At 41.9% G+C, this 24,942-nt stretch overlaps 1 protein-coding gene across 6 annotated transcripts in view; it reads left to right on the plus strand.

The window, feature by feature from the left end:
• The window catches only part of SYNE1 (spectrin repeat containing nuclear envelope protein 1), a 443,793-nt gene extending 419,100 nt beyond the window's left edge, over positions 1-24,693 (plus strand). For 3 of the 6 annotated variants that reach the window (XM_070603016.1, XM_070603017.1, XM_070603015.1), the window contains 9 exons: positions 186-519; positions 4,584-4,726; positions 6,386-6,512; positions 7,067-7,278; positions 9,680-9,880; positions 11,422-11,550; positions 13,183-13,395; positions 14,424-14,516; positions 23,713-24,693. In XM_070603016.1, coding sequence (XP_070459117.1) covers positions 186-519; positions 4,584-4,726; positions 6,386-6,512; positions 7,067-7,278; positions 9,680-9,880; positions 11,422-11,550; positions 13,183-13,395; positions 14,424-14,516; positions 23,713-23,748 — 1,488 coding nt within the window. In that variant the 3' untranslated portion in view covers positions 23,749-24,693. Of the gene's footprint in view, positions 1-185; positions 520-2,706; positions 2,776-4,583; positions 4,727-6,385; positions 6,513-7,066; positions 7,339-9,679; positions 9,881-11,421; positions 11,551-13,182; positions 13,396-14,423; positions 14,517-15,893; positions 15,953-23,712 lie in introns of all 6 variants that reach the window. The other 3 variants (XM_070603011.1, XM_070603014.1, XM_070603013.1) reach the window with 3 other exon arrangements.
• Positions 24,694-24,942: the final 249 nt, after the last annotated feature.

The raw sequence follows: 24,942 nt of genomic DNA on the forward strand, positions 1-24,942 counted from the left end.
AATTTTAAAAGTGATCAGAAGATTCTTATTTATTTGATGATAGGAAGTTTAAACTTTTTCCCACTGAGGTTGAAATGTGGCCCAGATAAGCCTGAACACTGAGATTTGGTAAGAGGCAGAGCAAGAAGCAGTGGGGGCATCGTCTGCCCGCTGTGGTAACCGAGTGGGCTTGACTGCATTTCCAGCTCCCAGATGACGAGCACGACCTCTCTGACCGGGAGCTGGAGCTGGATGACTCGGCAGCTCTCTCGGACATCCACTGGCATGACACCTCTGCGGACAGGGTGCTCTCCCCCCCGCCCTCCTCGAACCCCTCCCTCTCACTCGCTCAGCCCCTCCGGAGTGAGCGGTCCGGACGAGACACCCCAGCCAGTGTGGACTCCATCCCGCTGGAGTGGGACCATGACTATGACCTCAGTCGTGACCTGGAGTCGGCCGTGTCCCGAACTCTGCCCTCTGAGGATGAAGAGGGTCAGGAAGATAAAGATTTCTACCTCGGGGGAGCTGTTGGCTTATCAGGTAGGGAAGAGCTCTTCCCATATGCCGGCTTGAAAGAAAATAAAAAGGAATGGATATGGTACTGGAAATATGTAAGCCAAGCTGAATCATCTTCTTCATTCTCCCATTAGGGGAAATGGTATATGATGGAATAATTGGATTTTAATGATTATCAAATACAAAAATTGTCATGGCCATTGATTTATTCCAATACACTTGCGTTCTTACTATGTGACAACTCTTTGTAAGTACTGGGGATACACGGTTCCTTTTCCCCTCGAAGAGCAGACAGTCTTGTGTGGCATGTAGACAAATAAATAAGAAACAGCTATGTGAAATGTTTGATGCCGGGATACCAATGTACACATGGCGGTATAGAAGTACCACCAAATGGCGACTAACTTGGAGCTTTGAGGAAAGGCTTTAGAGAAGAGACCCTTAAGCTGAGATCTGAAGGAAGTCAGTCAGGTGGACACTGCAATGTTCAGAGGAAGAAAGGATGGGGTGCCCGTGCCAGCTTTGTGGTTAGCCACAGTGCTTTTGGTCACCTGAAGTTCGTCCAGAGTGACAAGGCTGTAGATTAGGAGGCATGGAGTGGACAAAGAGGAGGGGGATGGCAGACCAGGACCTGGTTGTAAAGCAGCCCGTTCATCATGGAAGGGAGTTTGGCTTTTATCCTGAAGGCAATGGAGAGCCGTAGCAGGGCTCTCTGGAGGGAGCCATGTGATCAGATACATATTTTCAAAGAATTGTCTCGATACTATATGGAGGTAGCACGTTGGAAGAGAGTCCAAGAGGAAATGTTTTATAATCCAGGACAGAGATAGGATGGTGGCCTGAACCAAGGCTGCAGCATTGGGATTGGGAGAATGGAAGAGATGTGAGAAATCGTAAGAAGTCTCCTCTGTAACTGATGATCGATTGAATTGGAATTGAGGCAATTTTCTGGCTTGGGCATCTTGGTGAAAGATGTAGGTGGTCCTAGGTCCTGAGGACCACAAGAGGGAAAGAACGTTGTGTGTGTCTGTGGGCCAGGGCAGTGAGAAAGGGGAGGTGATGAGTTCAGTTGTGCACATCCTTTGAGATACTGTGAGTATCCAAAGGGAAAAACCCAGCAGTAGGTGCCTGGGTCTGAAGTTCAGGAACTGGAAGGCAGATTGGGTGGTTATTCACATGTAAATGGTAATTGTCCCTGAGGAAAGGGAGGAGATCACAAGGAAGAGTGTATAAAGGGAAACAACAAGGACAAACCCCAAGAAACACATGTAGTGAGGGGATGGACAGAGAAAGAGGAGTATTGTAAGGAAGGTGAGTAAAAATAAAATAATCAGAGGCCAATCTGTCACTCTTGTAAATGCATCTCACACATTCTCTGAGGATATTTCTGCTTCTTTCTGATGGTTCACATTTGGATTCCCAGGTTATGACACTGTCTAAAAAGGAAATGATTTCTCTCATTTCTATTTTGTTTTTATAGTCTGCCTATAGGCATTTTGCATCTAAAGCAGCACTGTGCAATATGTAGCCCCCAGCTACATATGATGGTTGAGCCCCGAAATGTGACTGGGCAAATGGAGATTGGCTGGGTCAAATGCACTTACACGAATACACAAATTTCAAAGACCTAGCACAAAGAAAGAATGTAAAATTGTAATAATTGTTATATTGATTACATTATAATTTGAATATATTGGTTTAGTAAAATAAAATATTGAAATGATTTTCATCTGGTTTTTGTTACTTCTTAATGTGGCTCTCAGAACCTTTAAAGTTATGGATGTGGTCACATTATGGCTCACGTTATTCCTGTTGCACAGGGCTGCTCTAGAATCTGACTCTGGGTTGAAATCCCAGTTCTGTCACTTGTTTACTGTTGAAACTGGAATCAGTAACTTAATGCCTCTGGACCTCAGTGTTCTCATCAATAAAATGGGAACAGCACTCCCATGCACCCTGTAGGGTTTCTGTGAGGATAAGCGAATGCTTAGAACAGTGCTGGCTCCTAAAACACTCATAGTCAATGCACGCTCTTATTATGATTCATTCCAGGAAACCTCTGGTGAGCGTGCTCCCCTTCTCTGTGCACCGGAGCCGCCTGTCTGGAATGACTAACTTCCTTTTTTTTCCCTAGGAGAGTTATTTTCCTGCCACCAGGGAATCGAACTTTCCAGAACTTAGCTGTCAACTTAGACTGTGCTCTTTTTGCAGATGTAATGATCCCCGAAAGTCCTGAGGCCTATGTAAAACTCACAGAAAATGCAATCAGAAATACCGCTGGTAGGCACAAAAAGTCGAAGCTGGCCTCCCACCCTCACCTGTAACCTGCCTCCTCTCTTAGCACATCTCCTGTTTCTCTCACAGCTCTGTGGCACAAGCATGTCGAGGCAGAACCTTCCTCTCTTACTGCTGTCCTAGGAAAAAAACCAAAACCATTTGGTTGATCAACACCAAAAATAAGGTTTCAATAATCAAGTGAAGTGAAATAACTTCACAATTTGTTAAATGGGTATGCGTCTCATGAAGTATAGACCTTCTGATGCCTATGAACAGCTGAAAATAGGAGATAGAAACACTAGTCTCCAGCATTTTGTGCCCTAGCGCCGTACTTGATTATAGCAGCGAGGATGTTGTGACTTTGAGGGTTGCAGACCTACTTCTGGCTGCGGACTGGGGCCTCAGGGCTCCGGTCCCAAGTCTACCAGTTTGCATGTGTGACCTTAGGCCCACTGTCCATCCTCCTGATCTCAGACATTGCATACAAGACAAGGGGTGGCACCAGATGTCCAGTTATAAATAGAAATTATCATTTTAGTTTAATGTCTTACCCCCAAAATAATCTGAAGTGAAAATCTATTCCAGTATCTTAAGACTTAGATTTTATTTAGCCATTCTCAATTGAATTCTAGAATATTCTACAGGAGAATATGAGAAAATAATAAGACCAACTTGTTTAAAGTATTTTGGGAAAGAAAAAGACTTAGATTTTTAAGGACAGAAATATTCCTGAAATAAGAAGAATTAAAGAAACAAAAATGAAACCAGTGTTACTTAATATTGCACTAGGCAAACTGTAGTTCAGGGTCCGTAATTTGGAGGACGGGGGGGAGAATAAGATTTGAACACGGTGATATGATATGGAACTGCAAGGCTGTTAGTTTACATTTAATGTTTGAAGAAAAACAAAAGGACAGGGAGCAAAGTCATCATGGTACTGAAATGGTGATTGCCTGAGGGATTCCCCCTGACAGACCTCTTCCAGGTATATTTAGAGGGCCTTTTTTCAAGAAAAACAAATTAATGAAGCTTACTAATATTTGTTCTGCTTTCACCTTATGCTAGCTTCACTCTGATAATCAATGCTCTTGTTCTGTTCAAAGACTATCATACACATAAACACACACACACGCAAATAATTATGCAAAAAGGTGCTCTATCTCTGAAAAAGGAATGAGCCAGGAGTCCTAGGCTGTGAGTAAAAGCATGCCGAGATAGAAATGCTAAAATCTTAGCTTTCTCCTAGTTTTGTTTCAGGTTGTAAATAAAAGCAAAAAGCAAGTCCTTGCTGGTTTGGTATCTCCATCCAGTCTATCCTGAGCTAGTCTTTTCTTGGTGACCTCAAAATCGTGCTTTGAGTGAATGATGCAGCCACCTGGTGAGATGCAGAAAGAAAAATTAGAGGGATCTTCCTCTGCTCAGTAAGTGACTGCAGAGGGAACATGAGAGGTAACTGCCTCCTAGTTATTAGGGAGCGGTAGGCACCACCTTAGGTTTCTAGAAAGACCTTCCGCTGCGTCCAGCATGCAGATTTTCAAGGGATCAGCTGGAAGAGCGAGAGACACACAGGCTGTTAGAGCCCACTGCAGGTGCCTTTTGCGATATGCAGTCTGCTAAGAGTCTTAGTCAAGCACACCCATTGATCTAGTCATTTGAACTTCTAACCCACCGGCACATTAGCACGAAATTTGCTTTATAATTACGCACACACATGCCATTTCTATACAGCCTTAACTGAAATAATGTCTTCAACTCCTCCTCGGATGTCAAGCTCGTAAAGCGTGTAAAGATTCTTATGGTTGCCCCCACAGCGGATCCCAGCGCCTTAGAATCACAGATCCGACAACTGGACAAAGCCCTGGATGACAGCCGCTTTCAGATGCAGCAAACCGAAAATATCATCCGCAGCAAAACTCCCACGGGACCAGAGCTGGACTCAAGCTACAAGGGCTACGTGAGTCTCCTGTCCCTTGTGCCCCTGGCATGTACCTGGAAGTCACAGTTGTGTGACAAAGAACGGTCCGTTTGTGCCATGAGGCCTTTGAGAGCTCTCCAGACACCGTGCAGCCCTTGACCTCAAGGGCGTGGATGTGCAAAAGAAAGTCCTGTTAGCAAGTTACCTTTTTTCTAGAACTGGTCTGTGCTCGGTCCCGCTAACCTACTGTAATGACCACCCTGTTCCTTTACATGGAGAACTCAGTGAGGTCTGTTTAATTGAAAGTAACAAAATGCTTTGGCTCCCGATAATGATTAGGCATTTTTCCAAATTCAGCTCATAACTTTTGGACCAAGGTTATCCTTGGAACAGCCGATTTTAGCTAACAGACTACTAACATGAATTTTTTTTGGTTCTTTTCCTGTGTTTATTGATTCACTTAATGGCCTTGGGAATGTTTTTATCCTCTGCTCTTAGTATGCTCATTCTGAAATCAACAATTCTGACTAGCAAGAGGGATTTAGGGAAAAGCTGGCAAGAGATCCTGTATATTACCAGTTCTCTTTTTGAAGCTCTTAGTAAAGTATATAATAACTTTATTTGCTCTGCTCAAATCATTGACCTAACAGTTTTTCCCAGAGAACTACCTGTGTTCCTACACATACTTAAGCAAGGAAATTTGAAAGTACATCTCTTCGATGCCTCTTACCTTCTTTTCACACCCGAAAGACTGCCTAGATGAAGGAAAGAAAAACTAATGTCTCTACGTCCAATAACAACTCACACATACTCCTTTTTGAAACCAGGGAGGAGAACCATTCTAGTTATATATGTGGATGTTAATATCCTCGCAATTATGGAAGAGTAATCGATCAAGAGTTATTCCCTATCCAGTGTGGCCTATTATACTGACTTACAGTGAAATCTCTTTTTTTTAAAATAAAGATAGTTTCATGGTGACCATGTTGACGTCACTGAGATTAAACTCAACCTCAATCAAAGGTAATCAAAGTTAACTCAATAGCAATGTGATTTGTGAAAGCCTTTATGGTCAATATAGCAAGAGTGCCCTGAAATGATTTGCTCTTTTAATCTTTGAATACTGTGCATGATATTAAACATGAAATTAGAAGGTTTTCCTTTCGTGTTAGAGTTTATTCCCTCGATATCTATTAAACATTGCTTAAATTTTCTCATGAAGTCGCTGGCTATAATATTGCTTTATGCTTTTAAGTATATTAATTCTTTAATACAAAAAAGTGTTCCTTTGAGCTTTGTGGTAATATTTTTATTCCCACATTTCAATTTAAGAAAGATGGAACAACTTGCCAAAAGTTATATATTGTATTGCCCGCTGAGTGCTCTGAGTTTTTAAATCCCACATGGGTGTAGTCTGTTTTGATTCATAAATTTAAAAGAAATTTTGAGGACGTCTTATGCAAAACCACGTATGCAAAGTGTATCTTCAAGGCATTGGTTTACATTTATATGAATGTGTCACGTGTTTCAGAAGCATGTTTTTGAACTTCTTTTTAGCAGAGTGGCATAGTCTTCACAGAGAAGTAAATCGTGGTCACTGTCCTTTTGAGGGACTATCAGATATTTTCCCCAGAAGCTGTTGCACTCCTGAGAATTTCAGAATTTTGTGACGGGGGCCTGTTTTCTGTGTCCGAACAGATGAAACTGCTGGGCGAATGCAGCGGCAGCATAGACTCAGTGAGGAGACTGGAACGCAAACTGAGGGAGGAAGAAGAGAATTTTCCTGGCTTTGTCAACCTGAATAATACGGAAACCCAAACAGCTGGTGAGTGAGCGGTGCCCCACTCAAGAAAGGGTGAGAGAGAAGATCCAGAAGTACTCTGTGGCACCCCGGTGTCACGAGGCTGCTTACCTCATTCTGCACCATTCCATCCTGAGAACTTTTCTCCACGTGACAGTGATCTCCTGTGACAGAAGAGGGAGATGAAAAGCAGCAGAGCAGTTTTTTCCATGTTGCATTTATTTTAACACATTGGCTCTAACATCATGGGCATTTTGACATCACAGAAAGGAAACAAAAGCTGAATGAGAGAATTTTGCTGTCATGCACGTTACTCCTTCATGCACATTACTGTTTATTACTTCATAAAGCTCTTTACAGTGTTAAGCCCTATGTAGCTTTTCTTTTTCTCCATTATCATTAACAAGGCAAATGGGAAAACACAGCCATTGTAGTGTTATTTACAGCTGCCAAGTACAGAAATGCTCAGTGGAATTACTTTTCTTTCTGTTGCTATTTAAAGTTAGCCACCAATGTGTGTTTAAAACATTTCCTAAACGTCATATGTGCAAGATTCTGTGCATCTCGTGTCTTGTCAGGCGTGATTGACCGATGGGAGCTCCTGCAGGCACAGGCCCTGAGCAAGGAGCTGAGGATGAAGCAGAACCTCCAGAAGTGGCAACAGTTCAACTCTGACCTGAGCAACATCTGGACCTGGCTGGGGGAGATGGAGGAGGAACTGGAACAGCTACAGCGCCTGGGGCTCAGCACCGACATTCAGTCCATTGAGCTCCAAATAAAAAAGCTCAAGGTAGCTGCCCTTGGCCTTTCCCCCAGCGGCCAGACAAAAAGCTGCCGTGTGGAATGCCGGGTCAGATGAGACCACTAGCTCTAGCCATTCTGTGACGCAGCAGCAGGGGACTGGTCAATAGAAATGAGCACGGATGCTCTCCTCTTCCCCAGCATCCCAAATCAGAGCGTCTAGAGAAGGTTAGGAAGGGCAGAAAGATGAACGATGTTGTGGAACCATCTCCCACGTGAATAATCATGTATGATTTAATGAATTGGCATTTAAGAAATGACCGATTAAAATTTCACGAAATGTCCAGGCACCTCTGGGACCTCTTTAACCTCTTTTATGAGAAATACAGATATGAACAGGTTCCTGCATGTTTGTATCGATAGCTGGAGGGGAGTCCTCTCCGAGGCTGCACCTGTGTGAGTTCCTGGGGGACCTGTTGAAATCACTTGACATTCGGGAATCAGCAGAACCTCCAAAATTGATTATAGTGGAGGCAGACGCAATCTTCAGTGTAATGAATAAAACAAAACAAAGCAGTGGAGTGATTGTGGTGAAACACCTGACGTTTGTGTTGGATTTTGGCCTGGATGGGTGTAGTACACAAGATAGCTTCTTTTAACTCCATTTCTAGATCTTCAAAGTCATCCTGAGCCCAGCTATTGAGATGCATTAATATGTGGAGACTTTTGTAAACACGCTGTGGATTGTGAGCTCAGTTTCTTTTTAATAGCTCTTTTGGTCCTATCTCTTTGTTTGGAAAACATCAAGATGTGCTCTTCCTCAGAATGTAGCTACGCAGGCTCTCGAGGCTCAAGGATTGAGTGCATTGCTTTTGTGCCTCTCTGCTCTCAGTGTATGCTGTTTCTTTTGGGGTGATGTTTTTGTGTGTTGTTTTATTTTAAACATTCAAGCAGAAAAATGAGTATTCCCACAGATGCTCAAGCTTCTTAAAGAGAAGCCTCTGCAGCAGCCCCATCAATTTTGGGATGAAGCATCAAATGGGAGATGCAATTTACATTATCCAGAGTATAAAATGCATTTTTCTCTTGAGTACCTGAATTACTTTAGCTTCTCTCTGGGAAAATGTAAGGCAGTATTGCATTATAACTAAACTCCTGAAAAAGTTGATGAAGCAAATGCTGGCTATAGTCCAAGACCGCAGAGAGATGAGGGTGGAGAAATGAGACCTTGAAAGTCAGCCTGTGTCATAAGAAAAAGTCACCCTTCACTGTACCCCTCCTGGATCCCTCCTATCTGTGTTTTCTGAGGATAAATCTGTTGAATAACCAAGTATCTTTCCAAAATATCTGTTGATCTTATGCTGTCTCTGTGGTTGAATCCATATTACAACATGAAGAACTATTGAAAAGTGAAAAATTAAAACAAATTGGAAACAAAACATAAATGTGAGAAATTATAAGAAAATATAGCCTGAGTGGATGTGATTTACAGGATCCCTCACCCGTACTTGATCTGGGGATGTTTAAGCAGTACCCAGATATTCAATTATTAAGACATAAGCAGGTGCTCAAGTTCTTGGAATTTAGTTCTAGATTTTTGGGAAATGCACAAAGTAATACATCAGTCGCCTGGTTTTTTGTGAAATCCAGCTAAATTGGTTAGGTGATGAAATGCCCAAATTTAGTCTCTGTACTGTCACAAGAATGTGGCTTGTGACACAGGCAGTGTTCTCAGCCCTTGAGACGCCAACCACTGTGTTTACAGTGGAAAGAGCTGGAGGCCCCAGCCTGGGAATTTGCTTTCTTACCAGGCTCGTGGCTTCATTCTTATGCACACAAGTGGAGTACCATCGGTCTTGTGAAGTGGGGTTCTTACATTAGACCTAAAAGCACAACTTCCTGCTGCTTGGAGCCAGGTTTTGTTTTGTTTTATTGAACTCCCACTCCAGATGTTGAGTTAATCCACTCCCTAGTTCATTGCACAGGGTCCTCAATGCTTCCTGCAAAGTTCCTCTTCATTTTGTTTATTCATCCTTTCCCCCTCCACTGATTTTTAATCTCCATTTCTCAAACCCACAGCAACCATTCTGAAATATTTAATGAGTATGCTTTGGTCATATGTATTCATGAAAAATTTGGATTTGTGTGTGTGCACGTGTATTTTAAATTGTATAAGTGCTATTTTGTTACACGTATCATTCTGTTTGACTCTTTCCAAGTATACTACAGTTTCTTAAGATCCATCCAAGTTATCAAGTATATGTCTGATCTGTTTCTTTTAGCTGTAGTGTAGTTCTCAGTGGTATGCACCCACTATATCTTACCTAGCCATCCTGTTAAGGCCATTTTAACGAATGGATCTTTTAATTTGAGTGAAGGATTTCCAAAGGTTTAGACTTTTTTTAATGTTATTATTTTCCTTGTTTTGGTGCTTTCCTTTCTCTTTTCAGGAGCTCCAGAAAGCTGTGGACCAACGCAAAGCCATCATCCTCTCCATCAATCTGTGCAGCTCCGAGTTCACCCAGACTGGCAGCGAGGAGAGCCGGGACCTGCAGGATCGCTTGTCCCAGATGAACGGGCGCTGGGACCGTGTATGCTCGTTGCTAGAGGAGTGGCGGGGCCTGCTGCAGGACGCTCTGATGCAGTGTCAGGTTTGTGGGGCTTTGAGCAAGCTGTGCTCCAGAGTCAGACGTTTCTAGTGTGGCTGAGTCTGTGACTGGATTTATCATGGTCACAAGAGGGATGCAGTTGCTTCTCAAAGTCAGTATTTGAGTGAGATAACTTTGTGCCCAAACTTTTCATTTTACTGGAGGGTTGGAACATATGACCAGGAGTTCAAAGCAGCTAGACCCCTCTCTCTAACAAGAGGCTGTTTCTATAAGTTTATCTCAGCCCCACTATTTCTTTTTAACTCACTCATTTATTTCATTCATTCATTCAACAGATATTTACTAAGCACCTGGGAAGACATTTCTTGAACATCAGATTGAGCATTACGAGTATTTACCCATCTATTCCTAGCATTGTTATTTGCCGAGTGTCCACTATCCGTTAGCAGTCAGGATATAGCATAGCCTCTACTTGTGTTGGGGAAGACAGACAATAAAATGCAAGTAAATGGTTAACCAAGATACTTCCAGATGTTGATGATAAGAGTAACTGAGAAAAGTCACTTTGGGAGGGTGGTCAGGGAATTCTATAGATCTTCGAGCTGATGCTGGAAGGCCGTTGCCATGAAGAAGATAGACCAAATGGGAAGTCCCAGAAGCAGGAAAGGGCTTAGTGTCTTTAGAGACAGAAAAGAGGCCAGTGTGATTAGAGTGTAGTTAGCAAGGTGATGGGTAATAAGAAAGATGGAGGAGGTGGTCAGGAACCAGGTCGTGCAGGGCCTTGTAGATTCTGGCCGGAAGTTAGGGTTGTATTCTAAGCAGGATGGGAAGCCCTTGCAGGATGTGAAACTCACTGTCCAGGTGTATATGTGCTCCAAGAGTAATAGCTCCTGAAAGCAGGTACCTAAGCTGTTGTTTCATCCCACACCCACTCCTCGTACGGTGCGTTATGCATAAGAGATCTTCAATAACTCTGTGTTGAATGAATGAACAAATGGATGAATGAAGGGGATAAGGGATTGGACTTAGGCTTTAAAAGATGGGAAGAGGGGCCGACCCAGTGGCATGGTGGTTAAGTTTGCACGCTCCGCTTCGGCAGCCCAGGGTTCGTGGGTTTGGATCCCAGGTGCAGACCTACACACCCCTCATCAAGCCATGCTGTGGTGGCGTCCCACATGCAAAATAGAGAAAGATTGGCACAGATGTTAGCTCAGGGCCAATCTTCCTCACCAAAAAATTAAAAAAATAAAAGTTGGGAAGAATTGAATACAGGGAGAAGGGAGGAGAGCAGAGTTGCTTCCTTCTAATTTGTATAATATCCCTATAAATTAAGTATTTTGATGCCAATTTTCCTTATGTCTAAAATTTCCCCCAAGTAATAAATTAGATGCTTTCGGCAAGAATGTGAATTCAGATCATTACAACTATGCCAGTGCCTTCCTCAGAAAGGAGTTGTGTATAAGACCTTAAAATCCATGTATCTTTGCCAGTGGTAGCAATTGTAAAGAATGGAAATGGAAGCTATGAGGGAAAGAAAATATATTATTCAACATTACTTTGTGCTTCCCATTTTTTTTCTATAGGATTTCCATGAAATGAGTCATGGTTTGCTTCTTATGCTGGAGAACATCGACAGAAGGAAAAATGAAATTGTTCCTATTGATTCTAACCTAGACGCAGAGATACTTCAGGACCATCACAAACAGCTTACGGTAAGACATGTGAACTCTGCAGCCTCTGGTTATTTTTAGCAGTGATCCATTTCATTTACAGAAGATGGATGGAGGTGGTCGTATTTTTTTTGCCTTTTGAGTTGTAGTCTCTGACTTAGTCTTTCTTTACTCCTCATGATTTCCAATCTTTTTGTAAAGCAAACATGAGCATAGACGATGTCACCTGTTAGTTTCAGAATCTGGTTCTAAAGTCATTGCTCAATTGCAGAAATCTTAGATGCTCTTAATCTTAATTAGCTTGTTTCTATTCAGGCAACTCTTTAGTGAATTACACTTATTTTTAATTGAAACTGTATTTGTTACATCTGTGTCCCCAAAGTATATCAGGTGGGTTATAATAAAAAGACATTAAAACTATTAAAATAGGGGCCAGGCCTGTGGCCAGGTGGTTAAGGTGGTTCAGTGGCCCAGGGTTCGCTGATTCAGATCCTGGGGATTGACCTACACACCGCTCATCCAGCCGTGCTGTGGCGGCATCCCACATAGAAGAACCAGAATGACTTACAACTAGGATATACAACTATGTACTGGGGCTTTGGGGGGAAAAAAGAAAAGAGGAAGATTGACAACAGATGTTATCTCAGGGCCAATCTTCCTCACCAAAAAGCATACCTTTTAAAAAATAGGAAAACTATTAAAATAGGAAGAGACCTTTAAGGCTTCTTAAGAGGAATTAAGTACCAGATTCCAAATTAACCTTAGCCTGAAGTTTTCTGAAAGCTGAGACAGAAAGGGAAACATGATGTGTTAAATTATTTTCATTATCTGACAAAAATAAAGCATACCACTTCTCAAGGAGCAAGAAACTTTTTCTAGCACTAAATTCAAAAGGTGATTTGCACAATTTGCTGTGTAAAATCTTATACAAAGCACTGTGGACAATATAATATACAGTGTGCTTAAGTGATTTTATAGAAGATAAAGAAGCATATTTGAATTCCATTAGGAGAAAATGATTTGAATTTTGTAGCTTTCTGCATTTTTAAAATGTTATTTCTTAACATTTAACACTCACTAACCTAATCCAACAGAATTGGTAGCTTTTAATTCAGTACCATAAAGGTCTTAAAAACCCAGGGAATAGCCTCGCAGCTGCACTTTTACCAGATTTTTTACCTCAGACAATAAGTTATGAATGATGATTCACACATATATCTTTTTAAAAATCTTGAACAGATAGCATATGCCTAGACATACTTGAGTTTTGCTGTTTATAAATTCATGTGTTACTTTTCTGTTTAAAAGAATATCTTATATCTCATTTGCATAGTACTTTATATTTTAAATTCTTTCACACGCACTCACCAATTTGAACCTTCCAGTGATACTCACTGTGAACAAAGCTGGAATTAATCTCATCATTTTACCAAATGAGAAAACAGATGAGAATGGTTCAGGGGTGTTATGGAATATTTTTGGCAGAGGCAGGATTAGAACACAGGTCCCTGATTCCTGAACGCCATGGGCTGCTTCCTCCTTCCTTGTGTGCGCACGGCCTTCTGGTGCTCAGATATAATTGCCCAGTAAGTTAAAGTGATGTCATTCTGCACTATCGGAACTCACTCCACTTATCGAAAATTCTTAGAAAACTATTTCTTATCGTATACATAGCAAATAAGGCGTGAGCTCTTGGAATCGCAGCTCAAAGTGGCCTCACTGCAAGACATGTCTTGCCAACTGTTGGTGAATGCGGAAGGCACAGACTGTTTAGAAGCCAAAGAAAAAGTCCATGTGATTGGAAAGCGGCTCAAACTTCTCTTGAAGGAGGTCAGTCGTCACATCAAGGAGCTGGAGAAGTTGTTAGACATGTCCAGCAGTCAGCAGGTAAGCTCAGAACAGACATCCTTGTGGAGCATTTCTTACAGGACACCAAAGAAGCATCATCTTAGCCATCTTAGAAAGACTTTGAATGTAGTCCTTGTCAGAATATTGTCCACTCTCAACCCCTCTCTTACAAATCCTGTCTCAAAATAAAAAAGCAACTCATAAACTTGGATAATAGGACCCTGTTTTTGATTCTGTTCCATCCAAAAGGCCTCTTGCAATTGTTCTGCACGCCCTGTTACCACACTGTTGTGGCATTTTATGTTACCCTATTTATTTAAGAAGTCACATGTTTTCAGTAACAGCTATGGTAGATCACAAGCAATTGTTGCCTGTGAGTTGTGTATTCAAACCCTAGAAGGCATGAATTCTCCTGACACAGACAGCAGTTCATTCATAGAAAATGTCCTCTGCTCATTTATTTTTAAAATTTTTTTCCTTAAATCTGCTGCATCAAGGTCATATTGTTGGTTTTGAAAAATGCATTTGCGGTTAAGGGTGGTCGGTAAGACTTCAAATATTCAATTGTGAAATCCTGTTATGGACACACAAACACTTTGCCCTCCTACAACATGGGAAAAACCAATGTGCTCTGAATAACAGCAGTTAACTGTGTAACAATACAACTTCTTGGATGCTAAAAGGCTGCTGGATGACTATCTTTTGTTTCTCACTCAAATGAATCAGTTTCTCTCTGGCCTGAGTGCCCTGCCTGTAGGGCAAATTCCTTCACCTCCCCCAGTCAGCTTCTTCACATCCGTGTCACTAAGAAATAATAAAACTATAAGTGGCACAGTAATAACAAAGCTATAGCTGTATTTTCCAAAAGGGACAAACTTCCAACCAAGAAAGCCCAATACACCAGAAGAGTTAGGTCCTGTTTTTGTAGATGTCTGATTCCATTTTTCCGAAGGAATGGTTTGATTTTTGGGGAACGGATAGGGATGGGGTGGGAAATACATTGTGTATTACAAAGCCATCATGGCTCTGTGACATGGCGTCGTCAAAAGCACCTGTTTCCCACGTAGGATTTGTCTTCCTGGTCTTCTGCTGATGAATTGGACACCTCGGGGTCTGTGAGTCCTACATCAGGAAGAAGCACCCCAAACAGGCAGAGAACGGTAACTCTCCACTGGTCATTTTCAGTTAGCCCATGGGAGGCCCACTGGGGAAGGACAGTATTTGTGCCTACTGCAGGGTCCGCAGGCTCTCCCCACAACAAAGCAGGAGTCCCTAAACAGGAGGGGGTTGTCACACGGTGACACAGTAAAGCGCTGTTTCCACAGCCCTGCTGCGTGCCCTCCCACACACACTCGGGAACCAAAAAGAGCAGTTCTGTGTTTCAGAGGAATCAGGGCTCAACGTGTGGTTGGTGTGCAGGGAGAACACCTACTTTTCTTGCTCCAAGGGCCATCTCTAGAATGGTGCTCCCTGTCCCTTTGGTGGCTCCTCCTTTCAAACCACCGCCACCATGGTCCACCTAAAAGAAGCACAAAGTAGGCTTCACTTAAGAGGTGGACAAAACTCTGAGCATCTCCTGAGGCCATTGAATTTATAAGACAAGCAGAGGTTCTGTTGACTCTTAAGCGAAGCTTCAAAATAGTCCTGGAGGTTTTCAATGACAGTGCCACCCCTAAAGTGGCAATAACCCACGCCGACTCACCCACCCGGCCAGTCGGGGCTGCCTCGCTGGCCTGCAATGAGGAGGAAAAGACAAACTTGGCCTCTGCTACCCTCTATACCTTGATTTCTCTGTGTAATTAGAAGCTTTTTTTTGTTATTTTTTTTTGTCTGGCTTTATGATTATGGTCATTTTTATTATCATTCCATTTTCCTTAGTTGTTAGACGTATTGGTTTCATTTGTTACTTTTTTTGTTATAAACACTTAAGTTCTATGCTGATAAATGTTATGACCTTTTTTAGGATTGTTTTTACTACATTCGCTAGTTTCCTATAGATCCTAGTTTAAGAATGTGAAGGAATACTGGCTTTTCGAGTCAAATTTTAGCTTTCATTTAACTTCAGTATTTAACTTGTTGGGTCTTTATCACTTTACAAAGAACAATTTCATATTACTATTGTTGTTTTTTACCTACCAAGAATTTTAGTACTGTTTCAGTGTTCTAGAAGATGAAAAAATAATGGCGTGGTATGGCATATTGAACTTCATATTTATTGTAAGTAAATAGACAGAGATCATTGGTTAGCATAGAGTCATTTGTATTTCTGCCATGAAAAGTGGGGGCAACATACCCACTGTGGTGTGGACTCCTGAACCACCACAATTTGTGTTTCTTCAATGACTAATAATATAGATGCAAATTTATTTCGTTTCTTCCACGAAAGAAAAGCCAGTTTCCTTAATTCATGGGTACTGACCATTTCATTTGATTTATTTTTCCTTTGCTGCACTTTTAGTTTAATTTTCATCAGTAGCTTGTCTTTATTTGCCTGGACTGAACATTCTTCTTTCTTTACCCCTGTTCATTGCAAACAGCCACGAGGCAAATGTAGTCTCTCACAGCCTGGACCCTCTGTCAACAGTCCACATAGCAGGTACCTTATTCTCCTGGTTTCCACACTGTTCTAGAACTGCAAGAGGATGATGAAAATTGTCCATGATTTAGGTAGGCCTCTGTCGGGTCTGCCTCAGGGTAGTTGAGAAACGACTCATTTCAGCACATACGCCTTCCTAATAAATTGGAAGAAACTTTTCTAAGTGAAAAGTACAAGTAAATCTCAGAGCATAACATATTTGGACCCCACCAAAATTTTGTTTAACTGTGCATAGGCCATCTGGTACTTTTCATCAAATGGTATTCTGTGTGCACATGAGGATTCAATACGACGGATCGCACCGCCGGCATTTGACTCATGGCAGACTTTTATCATCCTCTTTATTTCTAGATTTTACAATAAGACAGGTAATAGATCAATGGATTTTTTTTTTACCATTCCCAGAACCCACAAATCTGAATAAAATATACTAACATCCCCAGCTTTTTATTTTATTTTCGTGTTTTATCCAGATTGTGGGTTTTGGATTCTCAAAATGGCAAGTCCTAATTTGGTATTATTAAAAATTTATAAGCACCTTCTCTCGTCTGCTTATCCAACAATTTCTCTTCAGCCAGCACACTCAGTCACTCACCTTCCTGACCCTTGGCCAGCTCCTTCACTCTAGAAACAAGATCAGCCAGTGCCCCTGCCCGGGAGCCTCCAGAGAGCCCACTCACAGCTGCCATCTGCTTGACGCCTGGCTTCCCACAATCCCTCGTTTCTGCAGTTAGCGATGCTTCGCCTTCTCTGTTGTTGCTGTGACGTCTGCTCCCTGCCCTTCCACTAATCAGTCCGTGTTTCCCCAGGCAACTCTATAAAAATGAAAATACTGTCCTCGGAGCTGAGTTTATCATTCCAATCCCAAGCAGTTCACTGTTAAAGGAGTTTCCCTTCTGGAAATTGGTCACCCCTGAGCTGGAATCTAAATTCCTGGAAGGAGGGTGGGGCATGAGGGAGCTTAGAACTGTAAACAACCCCTGAGTAATAGCTGTAGTCTTCCAGCTGTGTGCTGAAGGCACTGGCTGTTTGATTTGGTCATTCCCACTCAGCTGAAGTATGCGGAATGTATTTTGATGTGATTTCTGGTTTTAGCCTCCCTTTAATATGTTTTTTTTTTCTTTCCCTTTGGTTTGGCTTGAAGACAATTTTGTGGGGGTTTTTTGTCCATAGCAAACTATCGATAATGAGATATTAATGGAGAAAAATTCACAGGGATTTTTGAACATAATGATGGACTTCTACAGGTGCTCTGATGCTTTCTTAGCTCCCCACAAGAAAAGACAATTGTGTACTGGAGACAGATCATTGTTTTATATAGTCCATCACCTCTCCACAAATTGCTGATGTGCCGTGATGGGGAATATGATGTGTCAAAGATGGGGACTATCTCCATAGCATTCCTTTTAGGATACCAGAGATTGCTTCTTTGGTTGACATAAATGATGGTGATACGAAGGGAAAAATCCTCTTATTAGGCAACAGCAATAGCAACTGCCCTTTGGTTCCCAAATATCACATTGATCTGCTCTGCCAATTCTTTCAGAAAGTTGCACAGGTCTTCTGAAAATGTCAAAGGCATCTTTTCTCAGGGCACCGAGTGCTTCCCCACGTCTCCTAACAGGGCTTTGCGGCTGGAACAGCCACATTCTCACTGTGACACCCACAAGGGGCCTTTCAGCTCTGCTCTGTCCAGCACTGTTTATTAACCTCTGTCTGAGCAAACAGCCCAATGTTCTTTGCTGCTTAGAGGGCCTGGAATACAAATGATCTTCAGCTGAATGGCAAACTCCATCAGACACCTTGGCAGACAGGTCGTGGTTGAACATTCTTGGACTTCTTAACTCCTTGGCACCTCTGTGTAGGGTGCACCCAACCCCGACCATGAAATGGGGAGTCTGCTGTGAAAGAATGAACTTCACTCACAATCCAGGCTGTCACGGTGTTCCTTGTCATGGAGGCTGATGAGTACCTTGTGTTTGATCTTGCACTGGTCCAGCAAACTTGAAAGGTTGTTGCAGAAGCACAAACAGTTTACAAGGTTGACCCCAGTTTTCTGCAAGGGGAAAATTTTAGACACGTGTTCTTCCTGAGAGAGCAAAGAGACTGAGTTGGAAGAAATGGGTATTAATTTGAAGGGAGGGGTTCTTCTGTTCTTTTTGTTGTTTAAAGTCAGATGATAATATCAGTTGCTTGTCTGCTGTATATTTCAGTTTGATTGTGTGGTCAGTGTTCTATGTCCTCTTACACAGTATTCTAAGCTTCAATACAAATTGATGCCGATATTTACTCTACACCTACTAATTAGGTGTACAGGCCCTGGGCCTACAAAAGTAATACACTGTGGTTCCTGCCATTAAAAGCTTTGCAATGTGTCAGAATCTAGAGATTCTCTAAATCAATTACAAGGGGCTCCCCAAGACTCCTTAAAATCATAAACGTTTGGGAATCACCTGTGCATGCATTCATAATAACTGTTCATAATATTTGAGATTAAAGGTATTTAAGAAGTATGCTTTTTGAAGCAATGTTTATGATGGTCCAGCTGGTACCTTTTTTCTGCTTTTGACTTAAAATTGTCTAACTGATCAGTGGCCAATAACTCTTCACAACTCTACTGTGGATTAGTTGAAGTTGACAAATGGGAAGTTTTCACTCCAATTTCCAGCAAGCCAAAGGAATAATTGCTCTGTAGTCTGGATAGAGTGAATTGGTGACTTCATTCCAAGGTTTAGAATTGTAGAATGAAAAATTTCCCTGCACACCTTAGGTTTCTGGCACCTTCTACACAGAGAACTAAGACAAAATGAGAAGTGGCAAGTGACTGGCTGGAACACTGAAAGGGAGGGAAAAAAGATCTCATTTTAAAATGTGTTCGAGGTAGCCAAGTATATTTAAGCAAGACCAGTTGGTTTTTTGCGTGTACACGGGGGCATCACTGTAAACAGTATTCAGTTTCTGGTGGAATTTTTGTTCTTTTCTGTCAGACTCCAGCCTGGGGATCTGTTTATTCAAAGTGTCTAAAGAGCCTCAGCATAAAGCAGTCTTGCCTCCAAGGCAGGCTTGCCACCCGGGTTGAGGGCTGCTATAGGTTAAGGTGCCAGTATGTTTCTTTTTTAATATTGTGAGGTATGCACTCCCACTGTTTCCAGGGAACAAGTCAGGTGCTTTGGGAAATGCATCACATCTTTGAAAGCAAGACTAGTAAATCCGGACTGTTTCCCTGGGAGAAAAGGCTGAAGTCAGCCAACCCCTTAGGGTATGCGTCAGCACATTCTTGCTTTAATATACAGATAATAATGATAGTTGCTGACATTTATTGAGCTCTTAATGTATTTTAAGCACCATGCTAAGCTTTACTTATCTATTACCTCATTTAACCCTCACAACATCCCGTGACATGGCTGTATTCCTTGTTTTACAGGCAAGGACAATGGGGATTTAGAGGCATGAAGATTTAGGATTTGAACCCAGGTCTACCTGACTCTGGATCCCAGTTTGTTAACCTCTCTGTCTACCATTCACACAAGAGTAGGCAACAAGAACATGGACAACCTAGATACTTCCTCACAATAAATTCCTGTAACTCTACTGCCAGTGTTAGCTAACAAGTAACAAAGGAATTGGAAGTTTCTTTTCACTTGTGTTTAAATGATGTATGCACAGAATTAACTCGTCTTATTTCCTTGATTATGTAAAATTTTCCAGATGAGTCACACTTGATGTGCACACTCTCAGGCTTCTCACATCTCTTGGTCATACTTTCTTTTTTGTGGTGTGTTACATATTGCTCCCTCCACTATCATCCTCTTTCTCCCACAACTATATGTATTTTGGGACAGAGATGAAACAACTGGGTAATTGTTTACCCAGAAATTTGAATGAGTGCAAGGAGTGAGAAAACAGTAAAATATTTACTTGGAGAGAATTAGGACATTTTTGCTAGATGGAATTATGTGAAAAACTGCCATTGATTAAGTTCCTTGAATAAGTTCACACATTGAATTTTGCTCTATAAACACAATCTCAGCTGGCATCCATTTAGGTAATAAGGCCATTGGCAAGTGATGAGTGACTAAGTCAGTAAGTTGTCTTTGTTCTTTTCCTTGTCAAATTTCCCAGGACTCTTGAACTTAGGTGAATTTAGGTCAATAGATAAGTGTTAAAAGCACCCTTTTACCCTGGTATCATTAACCTGTTGGTTCTAGAAGCTCTAGGACAGATTCACCCTAAAGAAGAGGCAACTTTGGGCATGTTGAAACCCTCCTGATTGCCCCAAGGTGGGGCTTTTTTCTCAGTAGGTAAATTGGACATTTCCAAGAGCAGTCAACTGCATGGAAGCTCCCTAAGCACAGTGTGTTCTCTTTGTCCCTAACTCAGCCCATTACTTCCTCCCACGTTGGCATTCTTCAACATTAGAAGGAACATGCTAATTAAATTTTAATAAGGAATGCTCTTGATGCTGTGCAATGTGCCATGTCCTTCAACAGACTCTGTAACATATGAGCCCATATTCCAAAGATGGTGACCTTTCTGCTTGTTCTCAGGAGTGGACTAGTCAGTGTCCAACCCTGGTTTTGATCTTGATCTTTGGCCTAATTGCTCAAAGAAGCTAATAATTGACAAACAGGGGCTCTTTAGCTCATCAGTCAGATGGTATTATCAATCATGTGCATAAATCTGCCCATCACTGGTGTCCTTAAATGTCTCCTAAAGAAAGGAGTCAGTTAGAAATCTCCCTCATTTTATTTAAACATTGAATAACGGAGAAACATGGAGCTCTCTTGTGCTTCTGTTATAACTCATCCAGTGACAAGTGGCGAGTGTTGTTTGAAGAAAAATCCCATCCAGAGTTCGTGGCTAGCTGTTCTGTCCTTCTCAAGACACTTTAAGGCAAACCACTGAATTCAAAAACTGTCAGAGCCAAAATGATTTTAGGATATGAATGCATCCTTCACCTCTGTAAATAAGAAAACTGAAGGCTAGAGAGACTAAATTACTTGTCTGACATTGTACAGCTGCTGCAAAATAAAATGTCGTCGTCCGTACACTGACTTGATGATCCACGTAAAACTGTGAGTCTCTAGATTAGAGACGTTTATTGTAGACATGAGGAAACTACTCACCTCCAAATATTTTTATTTTCTTTTTAAAGATTGGCACCTGCGCTAACAACTGTTGCCAATCTTCTTTTTTTTTTTTTCCAGCTTTATTTCCCATCCCCGCCCCCCCACTCCCTGGTACATAGTTGTATATCTTAGTTGCAGGTCCTTCTAGTTGTGCGATGTGGGACGCTGCCTCAACGTGGCCTGACGAGCGGTGCCATGTCCGTGCCCAGGATCCGAACCCTGGGCCACCGCAGCAGAACGCATGAACTTAACCACTCGGCCACAGAGCCGGCCCCCAAATATTTTAAGATACAAATATTGCCTTCTTTGCTTCTACGTATGAGATACCTGTGACATAATATGACCTGGATGACCTTCCTGCATGTCACCAAACAACAAAACGTTGCAGAGAGCGTGGTAGGCAGGAACTTGGGAACCCTGACTTCCTGCTAGATCTGCTCCTTTAATTGTGGGATTTGGGGCCAGTGAATGATCCTATCCATAGAGGCCAAGCTCTGGAAGTTAAAGTCCCAGGTTGAAATCTGAATTCTGCCACTTTCTGGCTGTATAACCTTGAGCCAGTTACTTCACCTCCCTGAGCTCCTATCATCTATAAAATGAAGATAAAAAGCACACTGAGGACTACTGTGGGAATTAAGTGAGAGAACCCAAGATAAATGCTTAGCGTGCTGCCAGCAGTTAGAAGAGTAAATGTTAACTCTCCTTAGTTTGAAGATGGATTAGATACTCTTTAAGGCCTTACCTCAACATGAATATTTTATAATTAGGTGACTTCAGAAGTTTCTGTTCTCCCCTTCCATTAATAGGTATGTGACATACTTCTTTTGTGCTCTGCTATATTTTCGTGTAATATCCAACGTTTCCGATTCACCTCATTAGGAATAACTCTTTGGCCTTAGCACAGGGGCAGTTAATCGGTTTGACCACTAGATGGTGATTGAATCTTGTGGCCTCTCAGCTGGTAGACTATTTGTACTGTCCAATTAGTGGCAGACGTAAAACGTATAAAACATGGAACTTTCAAGTTGGAACACCATCTGGAGTAACTTGAAGGGTTTGAAGAAGAGGGGCCACATAGAGGTGAAGAGAGTTGTTCAAGGTTACACAGCCGTTGGTTGTAGACTTCACTCAGAAAAGAACACAATCCCAGTTTAGGCCAGTGACTTGTTTTTTCCTTGCTCTGTAAGAACTGCACTAGAAACACAGCATGCTGCGTGGCTGCTTGGGGCCCCTGCAGGACTATTCTGTCTGTCTCAGATATTTTTTTCATGGTTTAATGAAAGAGTTTTGAGTAGTCCCTCTGTTCCCTTTTAAGGGGATTATGTCAGTTTTTTATTTTCACATTTATTTTCTTTGGTGCCACCCCTTATCCCTCACTGATACCAGTGTAATCTGTTTTCAGAAATTAGCAGATAATGGGATAGCTGGAAACATAGTGTTTTCTAGAAAAACATACAGAGTAACAAGTAGAGTTTTGACGCACCTTCGTATTTCTCCAATGGCCTCACGTTCAATGTCCTTAGTGATATTTCAACCATTAAGGACTTCATACTACATATAGGGGAATGTGTCTCGTTGGTACATCTATTTTTTTTTACTCCTGCAATGTTTTATGTGTGTGTGTGTGTGTGTTCATATGTGTACAAAATGCCTCTTGTAAATGACATTTCTTTGTTCATCTTTTCCACTAGTAACCAAACAAAACAATAATGAATGCTCACAAAGAGGAAACGGTTCACCCCACTCAGGACCTACTTCCATATTCGCTATTTCGTAGGCAGTCTTTCTTGTGAATTCTGAAGTTCATGCTTAATCTTTAACCCACTGTTTAAAAGTAGATGGGAAAATAAACGCAGATTGAAAAACTTGGAACTTTGAGGCTAGAAGGAGCCTTCAAGATGACAACCTATCCCCCTCAGAAAAACTGTCCGTTTCCCAGTCACAGAGCTAGTGACAGATAGGATCAGCCTAGAATCTCTGTCATTCAACACCAGTGTTCTGCAGACTGACTCTGCTGCCTTCCTTGCTCATACAGCTTTGGAACCCACTAATGTCAGGGCCAGGTGCTGATTCAGTGCAAGATGAAACCAGGGCGTACTCTGAGATTCATTAAACTTTGTGGGTCCGTGCAAAATGACTGCAGCTCTTCTGATGCCCGTTGCGTGGATTTTGTCACATCCAGGATGCCTAGATGGTACACTTTATGTGATTCTGACAGCAACTAATTTTGCCTAACAGTGCTCCTGATATTGTTAAACCAAAAATGTTCTGCATTAAACGTCCACATTTTAATTATCCTGGATCTACTTAATTTATGTTGGTAGAGTGTGTGTTGAGCAATTATCTTTGTTGATGGAAAATGTTTTACCCAATTAGGGGGTGGGATTTGAACCCAATTAGTTACCTTGAGTTGACTGACTAAATGTTTGTTTTTCATCAATGCAGTTTCCAAACAACCTTCATTTGGTGGTGGGGAGATCCCCTGGGCATACTGCAGAAGCCTGGCTGCGGATTGCCAGGTTGGGTTGTGTTTGGCATGGTCCTTTAGTTTCCAGGAAGGTGAGGAAGCAAAAAGCAACATCCATCCAATATTTGAGAGATTTGAGTTATTTATGTCAATTCTTCTCTCAGGTCCATAAAAGGTGGCTCCGATTCCTCCCTTTCTGAGCCTCCGCCAGCTCGGTCCGGCCGAGCCTTCCTGCTCAGAGTCCTCCGAGCGGCTCTTCCGCTTCAGCTTCTCCTGCTGCTCCTCATCGGGCTCGCCTGCCTTGTACCGATGTCAGAGGAAGACTACAGTTGTGCCCTCTCCAACAATTTTGCCCGATCATTCCACCCCATGCTCAGATACACAAATGGCCCTCCTCCGCTCTGAACCAAGCACAGTCGCCGTCTGCAGCAGTGCTGGTCGCATGCGGAGGATGTGGCCAAAAGTGATCCCAAACTCGCAAAAAGAGGACCCAAATCTTGGCGAATGCCCTCGGTGTGGCGGCTTTAGTTCTCCTGCCATGTGTGCAAATCATGGCTTCAGAGGTGGATGATAAACCGTAACAGGAGGCGAGCAAATAAAAGATTTGGAAGAAATTTTATTTGAAACTCTGATCCTCAGCATTAGAGATGAAGGACCTCCAGTGCTCCCTGGATGCGTGACTTCTGGGCTTGTGGCCCATTCTCTGGGTCCCCAAGGACTTGAGTAGACCGACTGGGCAGCTTTCCCACGGTGCTGCTCCACCCACTCAATAGATGATGCTACCTGGCCGCCATGTCAGTGTTGAACAGTCCGACAACCAACCAACCAACCAGTGCTGGAGAGATTTTAGAACCTTGTACCATACAATTTTTAAGAGCTTATATGGCAGCTTCCTTTTTACCTTGTTTTCCTTTTGGGCATGATGTTCTAACTTTTGCTTTAGAAGCACAAGCTGTAAATCTAAAAGGCACTTTTTTTAAAGTTATAAAGAAAAACTGGATGTAATAAATAAGAACATGGAAGGCTTTATGTGAAAAAAGAAGTTGAATGTTATAGTAAAAAAAAGATATTTATGTATGTACAGTTTGCTAAAGCCGTTTTGTTTGTATTGATTTCTTTGCATTTATTATAGATACTATAAAATATTTTGTCTGTGCTTTTTTTTGCCTAAAGAAATGACTTTCGATTTCCCTATCAAGCAGGCACTTATTGGAATGCAACCTAAATTATCTTTTTTGCAGAATGAATGAAGCTGAAACATAGGTATATATTAACGAAAAAAGATGATTCAAGGCAGTGCATATTTAGACATAGAGAACTCTGGATGATTCCTTCCTCCTTCCTCTTTCCACAGCCAATCATCTCTCTTCAACTCTTGCTTCCCGTCATCTGTC

This window comes from Equus przewalskii, chromosome 32 (genome assembly GCF_037783145.1).
Source record: "Equus przewalskii isolate Varuska chromosome 32, EquPr2, whole genome shotgun sequence".
Classification (NCBI taxonomy): Eukaryota; Metazoa; Chordata; class Mammalia; order Perissodactyla; family Equidae; genus Equus; species Equus przewalskii.